The sequence below is a fragment of the Gymnoscopelus braueri genome, assembly GCF_963280865.1.
Source record: "Gymnoscopelus braueri genome assembly, chromosome: 12".
Classification (NCBI taxonomy): Eukaryota; Metazoa; Chordata; class Actinopteri; order Myctophiformes; family Myctophidae; genus Gymnoscopelus; species Gymnoscopelus braueri.
This window is the reverse complement of record NC_137614.1, coordinates 8,467,269-8,485,645: the sequence shown is the minus strand read 5'-3', so window position 1 is coordinate 8,485,645 and position 18,377 is coordinate 8,467,269. Positions and strand designations below refer to the sequence as shown.

Below are 18,377 nucleotides of genomic sequence, written 5' to 3'. Positions count from 1 at the left end.
AGTCCTCAAAAGGCGCTCCGCCACCAGTGTCACGATCTGTGAGGCGGGACGGATTTGGCCAATAAAGCGGCCAAAGCCCTTTACAATGTACATTACATTCACCCATTCACTGATGGCAGAGGAAACCATGCAAGGCACCAAGCTGCTCATTTAGGAGCAGTTAGGGATTTCAGTGTCTTGCTCAAGGACAATTTTCAGGTACTTTTACTTTACTGGAGTATATTTCCAATTTTGTATACTTTTATTTCTACTCCAATACATCTCAGAGGCAACTATAGTACTTTTACTCCACTACAATTATTTGAAAACTTTAGTTACTAGTTACTTTGTAGATTTGGGTTATTATTAAAAAACATACATTAGCCACCTCAGCCCTATTTAAACTTTGGCTATTTGAAAATAGCCGATCTAAAAGCTCACAATGCGTCGCGTTGTGACGCATTGTGAGCTTGTAGATCTGCAATTTTTTACAAAAGTTTAGACATAATGACACATTCTGCATAATGAGTACTATTACTTTTGGTACTTTAAGTATATTTTGATGCCTATATTTTTGTACTTTTACTCGAGCACATTTTGAATTCCGGACTTTTACTTGTAATGGAGCGTTTCTACATTGTGGTATTGATACTTTTACTTAAGTAAGAAATGTGAGTATACTTCTTACACCACTGCCCAGGGGGAGCCGGCCACGCTACCTCCTGAGCCACAATAACGTCGTCTACCATCCAGTAATGTGTTTCTTGATATGGAGAAGCGTTTAATTTGGAAGCAAACAGTGCTCATGTAATTCCGCCTGGCTGTTTTTTTAGTCATTGTAACTCATGCTCATCTTGGTTTGGCTAACGAGTGGCTGTGTTGGTACAGCGTGTGCCCTGGTGGGACATGTAATGATGTACTGCAGGCAGCACACGCACATTTTAGCCCATTCAACCCGGGGATGCAGATGTGTCATTTTAAGATTTCTTTGGCTGTTCAAAAATAGCAGATCTACAAGCTCATAGCGCGGCACCGAGTGCCGCGCTACGAGCTTGTAGATCTGATATTTTTTACAAAATCTAGATTTTTTTTGCAAACTCCACAGTAGAGTTTGTATTTTCTCCCCGTGTCTCTCAAAACATGTAGTAATCCTGGTCGCTATATTGCCTCCCCCATGACAGCCGGGGGTCTTTGCTTCCCCATCTCAAAACATTTTGAGATGGGGGTCCGTGGCCAAATACATATCTAAAAATGTTTTCTAAATCCTAACAGTATGTTACTATAGAGTACAGAAGTCCTGACGTCACTCGTCCATCCCCTGGTTCGTAAAGTCATTTAGCTATGGAGAATAACATTGGGTCATCTTAGAATCATCTCATATAAGAATTGTGGTCCAAAAATAAACAAACTGTCTCGGCGATATGGTCAGGGATGTGGCTTTGTATCGTTTATGATAGTCAGTCACTTATATTTGATACAGCCTGTTTCTGGCGAAAATGTAACTAATTCGTCGGAAGTAACATTAGCATTTTCTCACCGTCAGTTGATGGTTCATATCCATAAGAGTCAAAACGCCGGGATCATTTGTTTATTTTTGGAACACAGTTCTTATTTGACACGATATTAAACACGTCTATGGGAATTCAGAACGGGTGGGAAAAACCGCGACCCAGGTAGGATGTGTAAATTACGTCAGACTTCGGTGCTCTATATCAGTGGTGCTCCAACTTTTCCATTTCAAGGACCCCCAAAATGATATGTATTTGGCCACGGACCGCCATATCAAAATATGATGTTCCAGGGACCCCCAGAAGCACAGTTCGGAGTTAAAAATGTTCGCTTTAAAACATTCTATATATATATTCAAAGATTTGCACACATTTTCCATGTTTAAAAATAAATAAATGCAGATCTACAAGCTCATAGCCGCACTATATGAGCTTGTAGATCTGCTATTTTTGAATAGCCAAATAAATATTAAAATGACACGGATGCGTTCCCGGTCTTAATGGATTAATATGTGATGTTCTTTCCATCGTCTGTGATAGGAGTTATGATGACTACTTGTTGGAAACTGTACAAGTGGACATGGTGCGTGCGTGTGTGTGTGTGTGTGTGTGTGTGTGTGTGTGTGTGTGTGTGTGTGTGTGTGTGTGTGTGTGTGTGCGTGTGCGTGCGTGTGTGAGACAGAGAGAGACGGAGAGAGAGATAGAGAGAGACTGACTATGTGTTTGTGTTTCGATGTGTATTCTTTACTCATGACGTTCTACCTGTGTGTCATACAGCAGAGCCCAGTACATTAATCAGATCTGTAGTGGCTCTATAAAAGCCTACACGCATACAGTAATGTATATGTCAGCAGGACAGTTGCCAGAAAGCTGTCCTATTCTATCAGTCTGGATGTGAAAAGCTATTCTGTCTCTCTCCATCTGCCAGCCGCTGTGGCTTACAGTGATGAGAGACGCATGGTAATCAATAGATCAGTCCCCAGGCCAGACTACCCACACACTGTGCAGTCCTCCAGTGATGGAAGAAGTACTCACATGTTTTACTTAAGTAAAAGTATCAATACCTGCAATGTAGAAATACTCTGTTACAAGTAGAAGTCCTGTATTCAAAATGTACCCGAGATAAAATACACTTCAAGTACCAAAAGTAAAAGTACTCATTGTGTAGAATGTGCTGAAAATAGCTGATCTTCAAGCTCACAATGCGTCGCGATCGGCGCATTGTGAGCTTGTAGATCAGCTATTTTCAAATGACTGAAATATATATAGGGCTGAAGTGGCTAGTGTGTTTTGTAATAATAATCCAAATCTACAAAGTAACTAGTAACTAAACTTTTCATATAATTGTAGTGGAGTAGAAGTACGATATTTTTCTCTGAGATGTAGTGGGGTAGAAGCATAAAGGATTGAAAATTGTAAATGCTGAAGAAAGTAAAAATACCTCAACGTTTTACTTAAGGACAGTACGTGAGCAAATGTACTTGGTGTACTTCAGGGTTACAAAAGGATAAATGAACACTTAAACACACACACAGACTTTAAACACATTGGCATGGCTCCCAGGGGATTACACAGAGAAGTTAGGCTTTGTGTTTTCATAGTCAGACTTGCCTTGGCAGACCTAACAAAGATGATGCAGACCTTCCGAGGTCGAAACATGTTGGCAGTTGCCTTTTAATTAATAAAGGCTGTTCCTCCTTTTTACTCCGGAGTGCCCGGACGGTCTGTTGTTTTTCTGCACGTTTGATCCTGTTTGATCCTGTTTGATCCGTGAGCACCATTGACACTTTTTAACTATTGTTAAGTTTTTATATCTCATGCGAGCACCTGGTTGTTCAGTTTTTTTTAACCTATTAAGACCGGGAACGCATCTGTGTCATTTTTTGATTTCTTTGGCAATTCAAAAATAGCAGATACACAAGCTCATAGCGAGGCACCGAGTGCCGCACTATGAGCTTGTAGATCTGCTATTTTAGAAAAACTGTGAACATTTGTGCAAATCTTTGAATAATATATCATTGCGAAAATTTGTAACTCAAATCTTTGCTTCTGCTGGGGTCCCTGGAACAACATATTTTGAGATGGGGTCCGCGGCCAAATACATATAATTTTGGGTGGTCCTTGACATGAAAAAAGGTTGAGGACCACTGATATAGCAACATAATTTTTATGTTGTTAAAAAAAAAGTTTTAAAAGTAAAAAACAGTTGTTTAAAAGACATTTGTAGAATCCCCCAGAAGCAAAGATTTGAGTTACAAATATATATCTTCAAAGATTTGCACAACTTTTCTCGATTTCTCTAAAAATAGCAGATCTACAAGCTTGTAGTGCCGCGCTATGAGCTTGTATATCTGCTATTTTTGAATAGCCCAAAGAAATAAAAAAATGACACACAGATGCGTTCCCGGCCTTAATGAGTTAAGGAGGATAAATTGACACTAGAGACTGTATTAACATTTTACTGTGCACATTGGTATGACTCCCAGTGGATTACATGGAGAAGTTTGGCTTTGTGTTTTCATAGTCAGGATTGTTTGGCAGAACATTGTTGCTAACAAAAGATGATGCAGCTTGCTTGGGCCGTGATCAATTGGCTTGTCACTCCCTAACATATCCACGACGGTGCCAATATTTTACTTTAGTTAACATTGTCATAAATACTCTATGCTTTCAGTGGCGTTTAAAGTGTTCTTTCAATTATCATGACATGCATAAATTATGGTCCTATTAGTTGTAAAATTGATGATTGAGTAGGATATGCTTCTCTGGGGCTTCTACTGGTTCAGTGTTCTACTGAGTGAATGCTGCCCTTCCACCCAATAGCATTAGTTTTCCATCCGGTTCCCGAATGGAACCACACTGCAACCCTCAATATTTAGTCAAGTTGACCTTTGGCTCTGTCTGCTCATGGTCTGCTCTTTTTCCCTCCACAACAAACTCTCAGAAAATAGCCGATCCACAAGCTCAACGCCTCGCGGTGAGAGGCGTTGTGAGCTTGTAAATCTGCTATTTTAGGCTTATGTTTCCCATCACACAAATATTTGGCGGACCCCCTGTAGTAACACTGAAGACCCCTCAGGGGTCCCGGACCCCTTGTTCTATGATCTTGCCACATTTGGGACATGTGAGGCCTTGGATCAGATGGTTGAGATGGCTCTGGATCAGCATCAGCACGATAGTGTGTTCGCTGGCACGGAACCGTCCGTCGTTGGGTGTGTTTCTCCTCAAGGTGTGTGGCATAAGGAGCGTTGGGTGTGTTTCTCCTCAAGGTGTGTGGCATAAGGAGCGTTTCTCCTGCAAGGTGTGTGGCATAAGGAGCGTTGGGTGTGTTTCTCCTGCAAGGTGTGTGGCATAAGGAGCGTTGGGTGTGTTTCTCCTCAAGGTGTGTGGCATAAGGAGCGTTGGGTGTGTTTCTCCTCAAGGTGTGTGGCATAAGGAGCGTTGGGTGTGTTTCTCCTCAAGGTGTGTGGCATAAGGAGCGTTGGGTGTGTTTCTCCTCAAGGTGTGTGGCATAAGGAGCGTTGGGTGTGTTTCTCCTCAAGGTGTGTGGCATAAGGAGCGCTGGGTGTGTTTCTCCTCAAGGTGTGTGGCATAAGGAGTGCTGGGTGTGTTTCTCCTCAAGGTGTGTGGCATAAGGAGCGCTGGGTGTGTTTCTCCTCAAGGTGTGTGGCATAAGGAGCGTTGGGTGTGTTTCTCCTCAAGGTGTGTGGCATAAGGAGCGTTGGGTGTGTTTCTCCTCAAGGTGTGTGGCATAAGGAGCGTTGGGTGTGTTTCTCCTCAAGGTGTGTGGCATAAGGAGCGCCAGTGTGGCCCATTTGCTGCAGCTGACTCCAGGTCATTGGGCTTGATGTTGCACCTGTTCAGTGTCCCGTTCAGCTGATCTTTGTACTGCAGCTTTGTTGTCAGAATAGAATTTATATTGGAGAGAAAAACTATTAACTTGTGGTTCTTGACACTTGCTGTGACTTGCTCCCATTCTGTCTTTGAAAGGTGTGTGTATGTGTGTGTGTGTGTGTGTGTGTGTGTGTGTGTGTGTGTGTGTGTGTGTGTGTGTGTGTGTGTGTGTGTGTGTGTGTGTGTGTGTGTGTGTGTGTGTGTGTGTGTGTGTGTGTGTGTGTGTGTGTGTTTGTGTGTGTGCGCGCGCGCGCGCCCACAGACTGGTTGTTAGAGGGTTTCAACAACTTGGGATGCACAAAAAGGCTGGCAAAGTACTGTGGCGTCTCTGCCATAATTGGCAGCCGCCACATATGGCAGAGACGCTGCTACATATATCCATAGAGTACTGACTGATATGCTTATTGAATCATGAAGACATATTGATTTTGTGAATGTAACCTTAACTGTACTTTTTATATTTGTGCTCTCTTTTAGGTGGACATGAATACATTGTTATAGTGTGTGTGTGTATGTGCGTGTGTGCTTTTGTGTGTATTTGCATGTGTGCATGTAAGTGCTTGGGGAGGTATGCAATTGCTAGAATACACAGCTAAATCTAAATTGGTCATTCACGGTCACTTTTTTTGTTGGTGAATCCACTCGAGATAGAGGGTCCTTTAAAGGAGCTTCATCTCTCCTCTTTTTGGTCCCTCCTGTGATGTACTTTATTCACCACATCTCTCCACATCCAGTGTTCCAGACACACCAATAATGCCTCATATCAGAGAGGCGTGTGTGTGGGGGGGGGGAGATTGAGGAAAGACAGAATTCTTTATGGTCCTTTGAAACTCTCTCTATCTCTCTCTCTTTGCTCACGGCCTCGGTGCTCCATCTCTCTGTCTCGCAACAAGTCACAAATAAGCTGCATCACATCTGCAGCACAGGATGTGTTCCCAGATGTCTTTGTATCCGTGTGTCGTTATCCTGTTTGTCTGCTTGGTATTGTGCGTAAGTCGGTGTGACCGTCACGTGTTGTCTACATGTGAGGGGTTGGTTGTTGAAATCCACATGTTGGACATGGGGGGGGGAAATGAAGAAGATTTGCAAATAAGCGTGTTGTTCAACATTATGGTGTTTGCTGTAGCCATGCTGTCTGTGATTCTGTTACGTATGATGGTTTGTAATTGCCACGTTCACACTGACAGCCAGTGGTGGAAGAAGTACTCAAATGTTTGACTTAAGTAAAAGTATCAATACTGCAGTATAGAAATACTCTGTTACAAGTAAAAGACCAGAATTCAAATTGTACTTGAGTAAAAGTACAAAAGTATTGGCATCAAAATGTACTTAAAAGTACCAAAAGTAAAAGTACTCATTATGCAGAATGTCCCATTACCCAGTTTTCAAATGTATACACATCTTTTGAAAATAGCAGATCTACAAGCTCACAATGCGTCGCATCGCGATGCATTGTGAGCTTGTAGATCGGCTGTTTTCAAATGGCTGAAATGTATAGGGCCGCTGAAGTGGTTAATGTATGTTTATAATCAAAATCTACAAAGTAACTAGTAACTCAAGTTTTCAAGTGATTGTAGTGGAGTAAAAGTACATCATTTGCCTCTGAGATGTAGTGGAGTAGAAGTAAAAGTATTGGAAATTGGAAATACTCAAGTAAAGTACAAATACCTCAAAATTGTACTTAAGTACAGTACATATGGTGGTGTAAATATACTTAGTTACTTTACACCACTGCTGGCAGCTTCCAAAGATACAAAGCGACGTCGCATATCTGATGCTGAGTCGCTGTTGAAGTGTTGATCAACACGCTCGTTGACGTCAAGCGTGCGTCAGACGAGGGAGAAAAATATAAAGCCTGGGGTTAAAAAGAACACAGAACAGGGGGACGGAAATAATGAATCTCCCCCGTTACCAGTAGGAATTGTGTGAAGAGAGAAGATGAGTGGAAATGGTTAATCAACACTTGGTCGTTGTGTACTGTAGCTTTGTAGCTGCAGTTGAAGCCAGCCCAACTTGGGTTGTGGCTTTGTAGATTTTGTAGCAGCTACAAACGTTGGGTGTAGCTTTGTATCTTCATGTCACTGGCTTCCATTGGACATGAGTGCTAGCCTGTATCTGCCAGTGTGAACACAGCATTAGCCTTTTGCATACTGAAATGTATTTGATGAATACACATGATTAGTTACGACTCACTAAATTATTGTAAATGCACGTGATGGAGAGGGGTCTAAAGTATCCAATTTGAGCCATAAACATTTGCTCTTGGTCTTACCATTAGTTGACAGTACACATGTGACTGGCTATGTTTGTTTGACATAAACAAGTAGGACTATAAGTAACATTTTGTCTTTACTCTAGAGCAAAAAATAATCCTTTCATTATAACTACTCTTACCGTATACAAGAACAATGCAAGTTAATGTAAATGTTGCCATTTACTTACATGTGAATACAATTCACTATGAGATATTATATTGTTTTATCATTTTATATGAATATGCCTCTTCATATCGTTGCTCTCTATATTTCAACTTTTGATATAGTTTTGTAAATTATGCCCAACTTCATCATACAAGTATTGAAGAAAAGTAGTGAAGATAGCCGATCTACAAGCTCACAACATGCCGCGATGTGAGCTTGTAGATCGGCTATTTTCCCTATTTTTCATTATTTTCGTTTAAATAGTAATAAAAAAGGAAAGGTTTTGGACGTAGAATGTTTCCGCCCGACAGCGTCGATATGTATTATATTGCTGCTGCGTGATATGCTGAAACTTGCCTCAGTTCATCTATTTAAAGCCTATTTCATCCAGTCTATTAGGAATCTGTCTTGGCCGCAGTTCAGCAGAACTTCTTGTTCAGCAGCAAAACAAGAACAAATTAGCTGCACTTTTTACCCATGAATACAAAATGAGGCCCATTAGACACAACCGTTTGCTTTTTTTCCTGTGGGACTCATGCTTGTTAACTTTTGAATTTCTTCTCCTTACTCTCTCTTTTCAATTACTCCCTCATGCTTCATTCTGAAGATGCAGGTTCCCTCCAGCCCAGGATCTAATAATGTCTGTCTTCAGATGAGCCTCAGATGATATTGCTTTTGACTTGCAAATATTTCAGATTGAATGGACTGAATGACTTTTTGGAAATGGCCCTGGCATTTCTTATTCCTCCTTTCTTTAAAGGTTAATAGTATTTGCTGTCATTAAATTACACTACAGAGGCATGGCGGGAGCCTCCATAGACATAATGTACATAGACCATTGGTTCTCAAAGTGGGGTCCGGAGACCCCCAAGGGTCCTTCGGGGGTTACCAGGGGGTCCCCAGCAAAATATGTTAACCCCTTTATCCATATAGTATACTTTGGCTATTCAAAAATAGCAGATATACAAGCTCATAGCGTGGCACTCGGTGCCGCGCTGAGCTTGTAGATCTGCTATTTTTTAAGAATCTTGAAAATGTGTGAAAATCTTTGAATATATATGTTTAAAAGCGAACATTTGTAACTCAAATCTTTGCCTCTGGGGGTCCCTGGAACAAACTATTTTGAGATGCGGGTCCGTGGCCAAATACATATCATTTTGGGGGTCCTTGAGATGAAAAAGTTTGAGAACCACTGATTTAGACGCCACATTGGCCCCCGGCTAGTACGGTTCGTCAACTTCGCCGCGATATTGGCGGGATCTAATCACTCCACTGCTAGAAATATGCCAGTGTCGCATACACAAGTACGTGACACTGAAACTTGTTTTCTGTTTTATAAGCATTACTGTTGCTATCTACATATAAGACAACGTGTTTTGATATGAAAACATCTAACCAAGTACCCAATATCATAACATAACTGACAACCTCAACAACGTGTCGAGGTGAGCAAGACACTTAACCCCTAACTGCTCCCCCGCCTGCGCTCACTTGAGAAGCTGAAAACTCAATTTCCTCCCGTGGGATGAAATCAGTCTAATTATTAATAATTATTGTTATTATGAATGTGGGAGTGGAATACCACTGCTGGTGTGAATTCAGCATCACACTCCTGTTAATTTAGTTGCACCTTTAAGGGCAGGCCAATTTACCTTGTTTACATAATATTTTGAGCCTTCAAACTGAGCACTATAACATTAATTAAGTTAGTGTCCACACTGAAGAACGATAATGTTATATAAACAGTGCTCAAACACGCTCTGTCAGAGAACACATGGAGCGAGAGAGGGGGAGAGAGAGATATCCGCCTCTGTGGTGCTGAAAGAAGGGATATAATATATCTACATATATGGATAATCCGACTGATTATTAATTATAAGGATGTGAGCCTACCTGCGGTAATGCCAGCTAGCCTACCTTCTGAGTTTCAGCGAGACCGACTGCATGTTTTTATTGTTCTCCATGAATTCAAGGCTTCATGGGGTGTGTAATTGATAGAAAATAAGTAATTGTTTTGGTGAATGGACTACTGCATGACTGTGTCTTTGTGACTGGTGTTCAGTCTGCTGTGTGTGAATGGTGAGGTTTCATTCACACTGAGCTGCTGTAGAGCCACACAGCGGTCATTGAGGGGGGTTCCAGGGGGTCCCAAGCTACATTATTGATAGTTAGACACAGATAGTTAGGAACCAAATGGACCCTTAACATGTATGTAACTCTGAGAGTGTGTGTTTGGTTCCATTTTGGTACACAGAGTAAATGGAGGTCCGTGAACTAGTGCATGCATACTTAAACGGGGGGATCCTTGAACTGAAAAGTGTCCCTTGTCTTCTCTGTCCCCTTCTCAACCATGCAGGTACGGAGACATGGTACCGAAGACCATCGCGGGGAAGATCTTCGGTTCGATCTGCTCCCTGAGCGGGGTGCTGGTAATCGCCCTGCCCGTCCCCGTCATCGTGTCCAACTTCAGTCGCATCTATCACCAGAACCAGAGACAGGACAAGCGGCGGGCGCAGAAGATGCAGGTGAATAACAGTTTTATGTTACCTCCACCGGGCCCCCCCCCCTCCAAGACCTTCAGCCCAGAAGGGTGCCCAGAGGGGAGGACTTGACTGGGGGCAGCCATCAGGTTCAGGTTCCCTTAGGACCAAGAGTGCTGTGTGTGTATATTATGGAATGATCTCTCTCTCTCTATCTCTCTCTCTCTCTCTCTCTCTCTCTCTCTCTCTCTCTCTCTCTCTCTCTCTCTCTCTCTCTCTCTCTCTCTCTCTTGCACACACACCAGGTCAAGCCCCGCAATCTCTAGAAATGTGACACATTATTTTGTCCCTGTGTATCAAATGTGACACTGCGGTTTGCTCTCGCACAATTGCATTGGATAGTAGTTTCCCCCTGAGGAGGAAAAAACAGAAAGCTCATTCAGAACCAGAAAGCATCAGCTGCAGCAGCAGTCATCATTCTCCATTACAGTGGAGTGTCTCATTTAACCTCTAAACCCGCCGAAACTACATGCCACAAACTGTCTCTCAGCGCTAACGGGTGTGTGTGTGTGTGTGTGTGTGTGTGTGTGTGTGTGTGTGTGTGTGTGCGTGTGCGTGTGCGTGTGCGTGCGATCAGGTGTGTTAAGTATATGCATGTTAGTGTCAACCTTTTACCATTTAGTGTCAACTCAATCGTAGCAAAATGTTCTAAAATAATTGTCTGTGATCTATGAAACCTTTATTGGCACAATGTTTCAAAAACTACAAATCAAACACTTATGTACGCACTAAAGCATATTCAGAGTGTGTGTGTGTGTGTGTGTGTGTGTGTGTGTGTGTGTGTGTGTGTGTGCGTGTGCGTGTGCACGTGCGTGTGTGCGTGTGTGCTAATACACCAGATGATGTTGTTGTCAATGACGGCTCCAGATCAGTTTCCGTTATTGAAGTGGCCTAAACCTTTGAGTCTAGCTTAGAGGAAGCTTTTATGAAGTCAATAAATACCAGCCGCTCCTCCATACCATCACAGAGCCAGGCTATATAGGTGCAATCTACCTGTGTTTATCTTTGGCAGCCTATAGGTAGTATAGGACATGTACATAAAGGTTGGTTGTAAGAGGCTTCCAATAACTTGGGATGCCAAAAAAAGCAGCTGAACGTCTTGCAAAATTCTGTGCAATCTCTTCTACTATCGGTAGCCGCCAAATATGGCGAAGACGCTGTTACTTTATACCCCTGAAGGATGTGTGGGTATTTGTCCAAGATTTACTGACTGTACATGTTGTACAGCACCTTGTAAATATTTGTGTCCTTGTCTTGTATCTCTTATGTGGACGTGTGTGTGTGTGTGTGTGTGTGTGTGTGCGCGTGTGCGTGTGCGCGCGTGTGTGTGTGTGTGTGCGCGCGGACGTCTGTGAGCATGACAAGCGGTTGTCCGCTTAAACCAGGCACTCTCTCTGTCTCTCAACTCTCTTTAGTATTACTTAACGCTTAATTAAGTATCTAATCTAATAGTGTGCAAAGCATAGCAGAGGCTCAGCTCCCCCGCTGTGCTGTGGGGCCCAGCCAGTCAGCTAGCATGATGATGAGTCAATGATGATGTTTCAGAGCCTCTCTCACATTCATGTCACACAGCTTGCCTTGGGGGGAACTCTCTGAAGCAAGGATCTAACACGTTTTCTCTCAAGAAAGAATTGTCAGTAAAAGTGCTTTGAGAGGTTTGGTGAGGGACTTCATTTCTTCCATGTTGCCTGCCACAACGAATCCATGGAGATTTGCATACAGATTGCAGTCCACCCAATACCAGAAGATTTTGGTCAGTCCTAGTCCACTATTTACCAATGTTTTGACTGATATTGAAAGAAAAGTTTTTTTTTTTTTTTTTTACTTTTAACACATCCACCGCCAGAGGTTAATCTCATAATAATGTACTCACCTGCCAAGGTGTTTTTGTTGTTTTTTTGTTTTTTTCATGTCGCCATAGATCTTGTTAAAATCCTTAAGATTGAGCCGTGAACGGTCTGTTTACGTCCGCGAGATCTCCCTGTATCTCCCAGTGAAGACCGCATGTCAAACGGACTTCCATGACTGTAGTTAGAGCGGATTACGTTAAACAGTGAAATGCGAGGAGAAAAAACTACAGGAAGAGAATTGAGTTTCAGTTTCGTCTGTAGAATGGGAGCGGGCGTGATCGTCGAAACCGGATCCCAAATAATTCTATTTCCTGTCATCAAACCGGAAACGGAAGTGGATCAAAAAAAATCCGAAAGTGCACCCGGACCGCGCATGCGCGAAAAGACCGCAGCCCGTAGGACTACGGGCTCGGCGCTTAACCGTTGGATTTAACGGCCCGTAGAACTACGGGCCCGGCGGTAAAGGTGTTAAAAAATGTTGCCTATCGTCTCTGTCGGGTGAAAACCTCATATGTCCAAAACGGTTACTTTTCAGGATTCAAATTTTAAAAGCAGCAAAAGTAGCAGATCTACAAGCTCGAAACGCGTCGCTTCGCGCCACGTTTCGAGCTTGTGGATCTGCTACTTTTGATGCTTTTGTGTGACGCTGTAGTATGGTCAAGTAGGGCGTTCATTTTTTTTCAACACAAAAAGATAGAACATGGAGATCAGAGGTTTCTGCCAGACATACCCAAAATTGGGATGCCAAATTGAAAGTGGTTAAAAAACAGAGACACATTGGCTGCATAATTGCCAATTACGGATATTGGCCAGGCTAATAATATTGATCTACAGACGATGCTGGCGTTCAACACAATCTCTCAGGGATCTGGGCCTGCACCCAACCTGGTGCAGATGGGAGACTGGACGTTCTGTCTGCACCCAACCATGTGCAGATGGAGACTGGACGTTCTGTCTGCACCCAACCATGTGCAGATGGAGACTGGACGTTCTGTCTGCACCCAACCATGTGCAGATGGAGACTGGACGTTCTGTCTGCACCCAACCATGTGCAGATGGAGACTGGACGTTCTGTCTGCACCCAACCATGTGCAGATGGAGACTGGACGTTCTGTCTGCACCCAACCATGTGCAGATGGAGACTGGACGTTCTGTCTGCACCCAACCATGTGCAGATGGGAGACTGGACGTTCTGTCGGCCATCGTCAGTTGGTGAGAGAATGGTCAGCACCATGTTTGATCCACTGACTCACAACACAGTAGCCTTTTGAGCAGGGGTGATGCAACTTTGATGATGGAGAGAGCCACTGTATTTCCACACTCACTTCAGAGGGCCACATTGCATATACTGTCAGGCCACTCTATGTCACACAGAAGTAGCAAAAATAGCCGATCTACAAGCTCAAAACTGTGACGCGTCTTGAGCTTGTATCTTTTGCTAATTTTTAATTGGAATCCAGATTTTTTGTTTATTTTTTAATTGGAATTACATTTGTATTTAATTTCAAATGCATTTAGTTATACTTATGTTAACTTTTTTAACTTAACCCTTGCATTGTGTTAGAAAACTGCATCCACTTGTGGTGTTAGTGGGTCATTTTTGACCCGTGATTTAAATCAGCCCAAAATACTCAAAACATAAGTATTTTCATTATTTTTTTCCTCCCACCTCATAGCTGACTTGTAATGCATTCATATCCATGTAAACACTTTTTAAAATATTATGTTGTGTTAGGGCTAGGGTTTCATCTTTCAATATATCTCGTTTTCTATTATAAAAATGTTAGAATTCACTCATTAAATTTCCTATAATGAAGGCAATGGATAATGATGTTATCTAGCTATAATATAATAATTAAGAATAATAATTAGAACACACTTCCAAAAAAATAAAAAATAAAACTTTTTTTACTTTACAAAATGTTAAAATTATTAAAAATAGTGACACTAGTGGTGTTAGGGTCCGAAATGACCCGTATACCATAGAAGATAAAAAGTAATTAATTTTTTATAAACTCAAACTTTATTTTACTCCTGATAGCAAATGCTAATTGAGGACAAGTCTCTCTCACTCTCAAACATGTAATTGAATATTGACAATTTGGGGGGGGAATTGAGCCACACTTCTTTGCCGGGTCATTTCGGACCCTAATACCACAAGTGTCTTTTTTTTTTGAGACCATCAGAATTAATTAAAATGATGATAAATAATTTTGTTGCGTTAAAATGGCTATTTCTGAGGATATCATGAAGCCTCGTTCCAATAAAGAAATGTAAAGGGTACTTTTTACCTATTCAAACTTGAAAACGGGTCAAAAAAGACCCTAACACAATGGAAGGGTTAAATTGGACATAAAAAAGACAATAGAATTTTAATACTAGTCATTAAGCTACTACTATAGACTGAAGTAATTAAAGCGGGTCATGTTTGCAATTGTAACAGCTGAAATCAATTATATAGCAGTAATTCCGATAGTAACCTGCGGGCAGATGGGGGCCGCATGTGGCCCCCGGGCCGCCAGTTGGCCATGTATGCTTTTGAGGGTGCTGACGACACGACGGTGATGCACCTGATCGTTAACGACGATGAGATAGCCAACAGCAGCGTTTCCCATACTATTCCAGCACAAGACCCAAAAGACACTCTGGTGTCTCCCCAGGACCCACAATGCAGTATTAATGAACTACTTCAGCCCTTTTGCAAGAACAAGATTGGCAGGCCTTCAAATCTATTCCCATATTACACTGATCAGAGCAATGGTCACCGAGTTATGGCGTTTTGAAGTGTTAAACACTGCTGTAACACTGCTGTAGTGCCCCATAAGTGTGCAATTTAGTTAGTTTTTTTTGTGTGGCTGTTCTCATGCCAGTCCCCTGAACAGTGTTTGTGCCATGTTTGGTGCGGATTGGAGCAACACACGTGTGGGGGTCTGTGGCACCATGGGGCCACACGTGGCCCTTGGTGTGGCTATTGTCATGGCAGACCCCTGAACAGTGTTTGTGACCAGTGATTCACATCCTTTAATGGATGTCTGTCAGGGCATTCCACTTTTTGGTGGCAGAGCAGTAGAAGGAGAATTTCCCCTAATGTTTGTTCTAAATTACAATAATAAAGCTTAGTGTTGGCGGTGCATGGCCAAGGCTAAATGGATTGTTAAGGACATTAACCACCCAGCAAACCACAATCTGATCCCACTGCGGCGTGATACACTTGCCAGGCGCGTTTATCTGTACCGCGCATCACGACAACAAGGCTATTCAAAGTGCTTTACACAAAACATTAAGCATTATGACATTAAGCCATTAAGACCGGGAACGCATCTGGGTCATTTTTAGATTTCTTTGGCTATTAAAAAAAATAGCAGATCTACAAGCTCATATGATCATATATATTTTAAGGCAACATTTGTAGTTGTAGGCATTGTAGCTTCTGGGGGTCACGGGAACAAAATATTTTACAAATGTTATTTTAAAAATATTATGTGTTCAAAGAATTGCACAAAATGTTCACGATAAAAAAAACTGCAGATCTACAAGCTCATAGCGCGGCACTCGGTGCCACGCCATGAGCTTGTAGATCTGCTATTTTTTAATAGCCAAAGAAATCTTAAAATGACACAGATGCGTTCCCGGTCTTAATGGGTTAAGTCACAGGGCATTCCAACACATTATCAAAGGACATTTGAATACAATTAAGGATAAGAGGAAGTTCAAATGAAACAGAAAGATGAGAATAAAACTACATTGCAGAAGAAATTAAAAAAGAAAAAGAAAAAGGCAGACAGAAAGGTCAAACAGATAGGTCTTCGGCTTTGATTTAAAAGAACTGAGAGTTGCAGCAGACCTGCATTTTGTTCCCGATATGGTGTGGTGCATAAAAATGAACGCTGCCTCTCCACGTTTAGTTCTGACTGTGGGTTCACAAGCAGACCTGTCTCAGATGATCTAAGAAAGACTCAAAGGTTCATGGCATACACAGCACAAGATCAAAACTGTATTTAGGCTCTCAACCACTCAATTCTTTATAAAGAAGCAGCAGTATAGTACATTTGACAGGGAGGGAGCAGACGTGTAACGATCTGTGAAATGGAGTGATATGAATCCACTTTCTTGCTATTAATATTAAGGAGTCAAGCAGCAGTGTTCTGAATCAATGCAGCTGTCTCATGGATATTTTTTGGGGAACCTGTAAAGACACTGTTACGGTAGTCAAGTCTACTGAAGACGAATCCATCATGAACTGTATTCTTAAGGCGATATAGTACAGTAGGCTGACTTTGTAATTGTCTTCACCCATTCAATCCGCGGAACGCATCTCTGTCATTTTAGATGTCTTTGGCCATTCAAAAATAGCAGATAATGTAGGCTCATGCATAATGAGCTTGTATATGAGCTATCGTGTAATCGTGAAAAATGTGTGCAAATCTTTGAATATATATATTTTTAAGCAAACATTTGTAACTCAAATCTTTGCTTCTGGAGGTCCCTGGAACAACATATTTTGAGATGGGGGTGTAAATCCTAACAGTTTAAAAAATATATGTTTCTATATCAGTGGTTCTCAAACTTTTGCATGTCAAGGACCCCCAAAAACACCCCCAGAAGCAAAGATTTGAGTTACAAATGTTCCTTTAAAAATATATTTATTCAAAGATTTGCGCAAATTTTCACGATAAAAAAAAAAATAGCAGATCTACAAGCTCATAGCGCGGCACTTGCCGCGCTATGAGCTTGTAGATCTGCTATTTTTGAATAGCCAAAGTATAAAATAATGGTTATAGCTAAAATCTAAAATGACACAGATGCGTTCCCGGATCGAATGGGTTAATGTGGCTGTTGAAGTTCAGTCCACGACTGCACCAATATTTCTCGCTTGGCTTGTGGTTTTTAACATTACGGTTTGAAGCTGAGCTCTGACTTTTAATCGTTCTTCCTTGGCTCCAAAAAACAATTACCGTACTTTACAGTAAGTGTTGTCTTTGTTTAACTGAAGATAATTTTTGCACGTCCAAGCATTGATTTATTCAGTGCATGTATTCAGACTTGTACTGGACCATGGTCCCCTGGTGATACGGTTATGTAAATGTGTGTCTGTCGTCTGCATTACTATGGTAACGTATTGTGTTGTTTTCCATAATGTGAGCCAGTGGGAGCATGTATAGAGTTTCAAACGGAAGAGTCTGAAGTACTAGGTCTGGGCCATACGACTTCAAATCAATATCATGATTATTTCAAACTTTTGCATCGATTTAGATTAATTCTGTCTCTCTCTCTCTCTCTCTCTCTCTCTCTCTCTCTCTCTCTCTCTCTCTCTCTCTCTCTCTCTCTCTCTCTCTCTCTCTCTCTCTCTCTCTCTCTCCATCCGTGTCCCTCGCTGATTACCACCATCCATCTCCCAGTGAGCTCAGGGTGTAGTGTAAAGTACTGGCCGTTTGACCATGGTCTGACCGCCGCCCAGTCTTAACTAACCGTAACCTTGTCTGCTCATCATAATAAACGACACACACACACACACACACACACACACACACACACACACACACACACACACACACCACACACACACAGAGTGATGTCACCATGACAGAAAATAAAAACAGATTGATACATAAAAGAATGGAGCAGGTGAGGACTTATGACAAATGCCAGAGGGAAGGGGGGAGAGAGAGAGAGAGAGAGAGAGAGAGAGAGAGAGAGAGAGAGAGAGAGAGAGAGAGAGAGAGAGAGAGAGAGAGAGAGAGAGAGAGAGAGAGAGAGAGAGAGAGAGAGAGAGAGAGAGAGAGAGAGAGAGAGAGAGAGAGAGAGAGAGAGAGAAAGGGGGCAGGGGGCAGGGGGTGGTGGGTGTTGCAAAGACGGGGAGAGCCTGAGGCGGTGTGTGTCCTAATGTTGCGTTCCTTCCTGAAATAGCTCTCACCCAGATGAGGTGTTGGCTGGAAGGAGTGATATGCGTTTAAGTGTGCGTGAGTGAACGTGTGTGCATTTCTTCCGCACGCACGTGTCTGCTGCAGCTGTACAGTACTTGCCTGTCAGTGGTGACCCGACCTTGGGGGCTGTATGTCCTACAGTACCTTCCCTGCATGTGATGTCAACGGAACCGCAGTGCAGTTGCAGTGCAGTCCAACTTTTGGTTGTCAAATCCGCCATCTTTCTATAATCCGGTTGATAACCAGTCCGAAATGCGGCCCT

General features: G+C 42.2%; 1 protein-coding gene across 1 annotated transcript in view; it reads left to right on the top strand.

Moving 5' to 3' along the window:
• Positions 1–18,377, top strand: part of LOC308097025 (A-type voltage-gated potassium channel KCND3-like) — a gene marked incomplete at both ends in the record, with an annotated part of 270,707 nt that overhangs the window by 199,440 nt on the left and 52,890 nt on the right. The window contains one exon of the mRNA XM_080444585.1: positions 10,158–10,326. Coding sequence (XP_080300711.1) covers positions 10,158–10,326 — 169 coding nt within the window. The remainder of the gene's footprint in view (positions 1–10,157; positions 10,327–18,377) is intronic.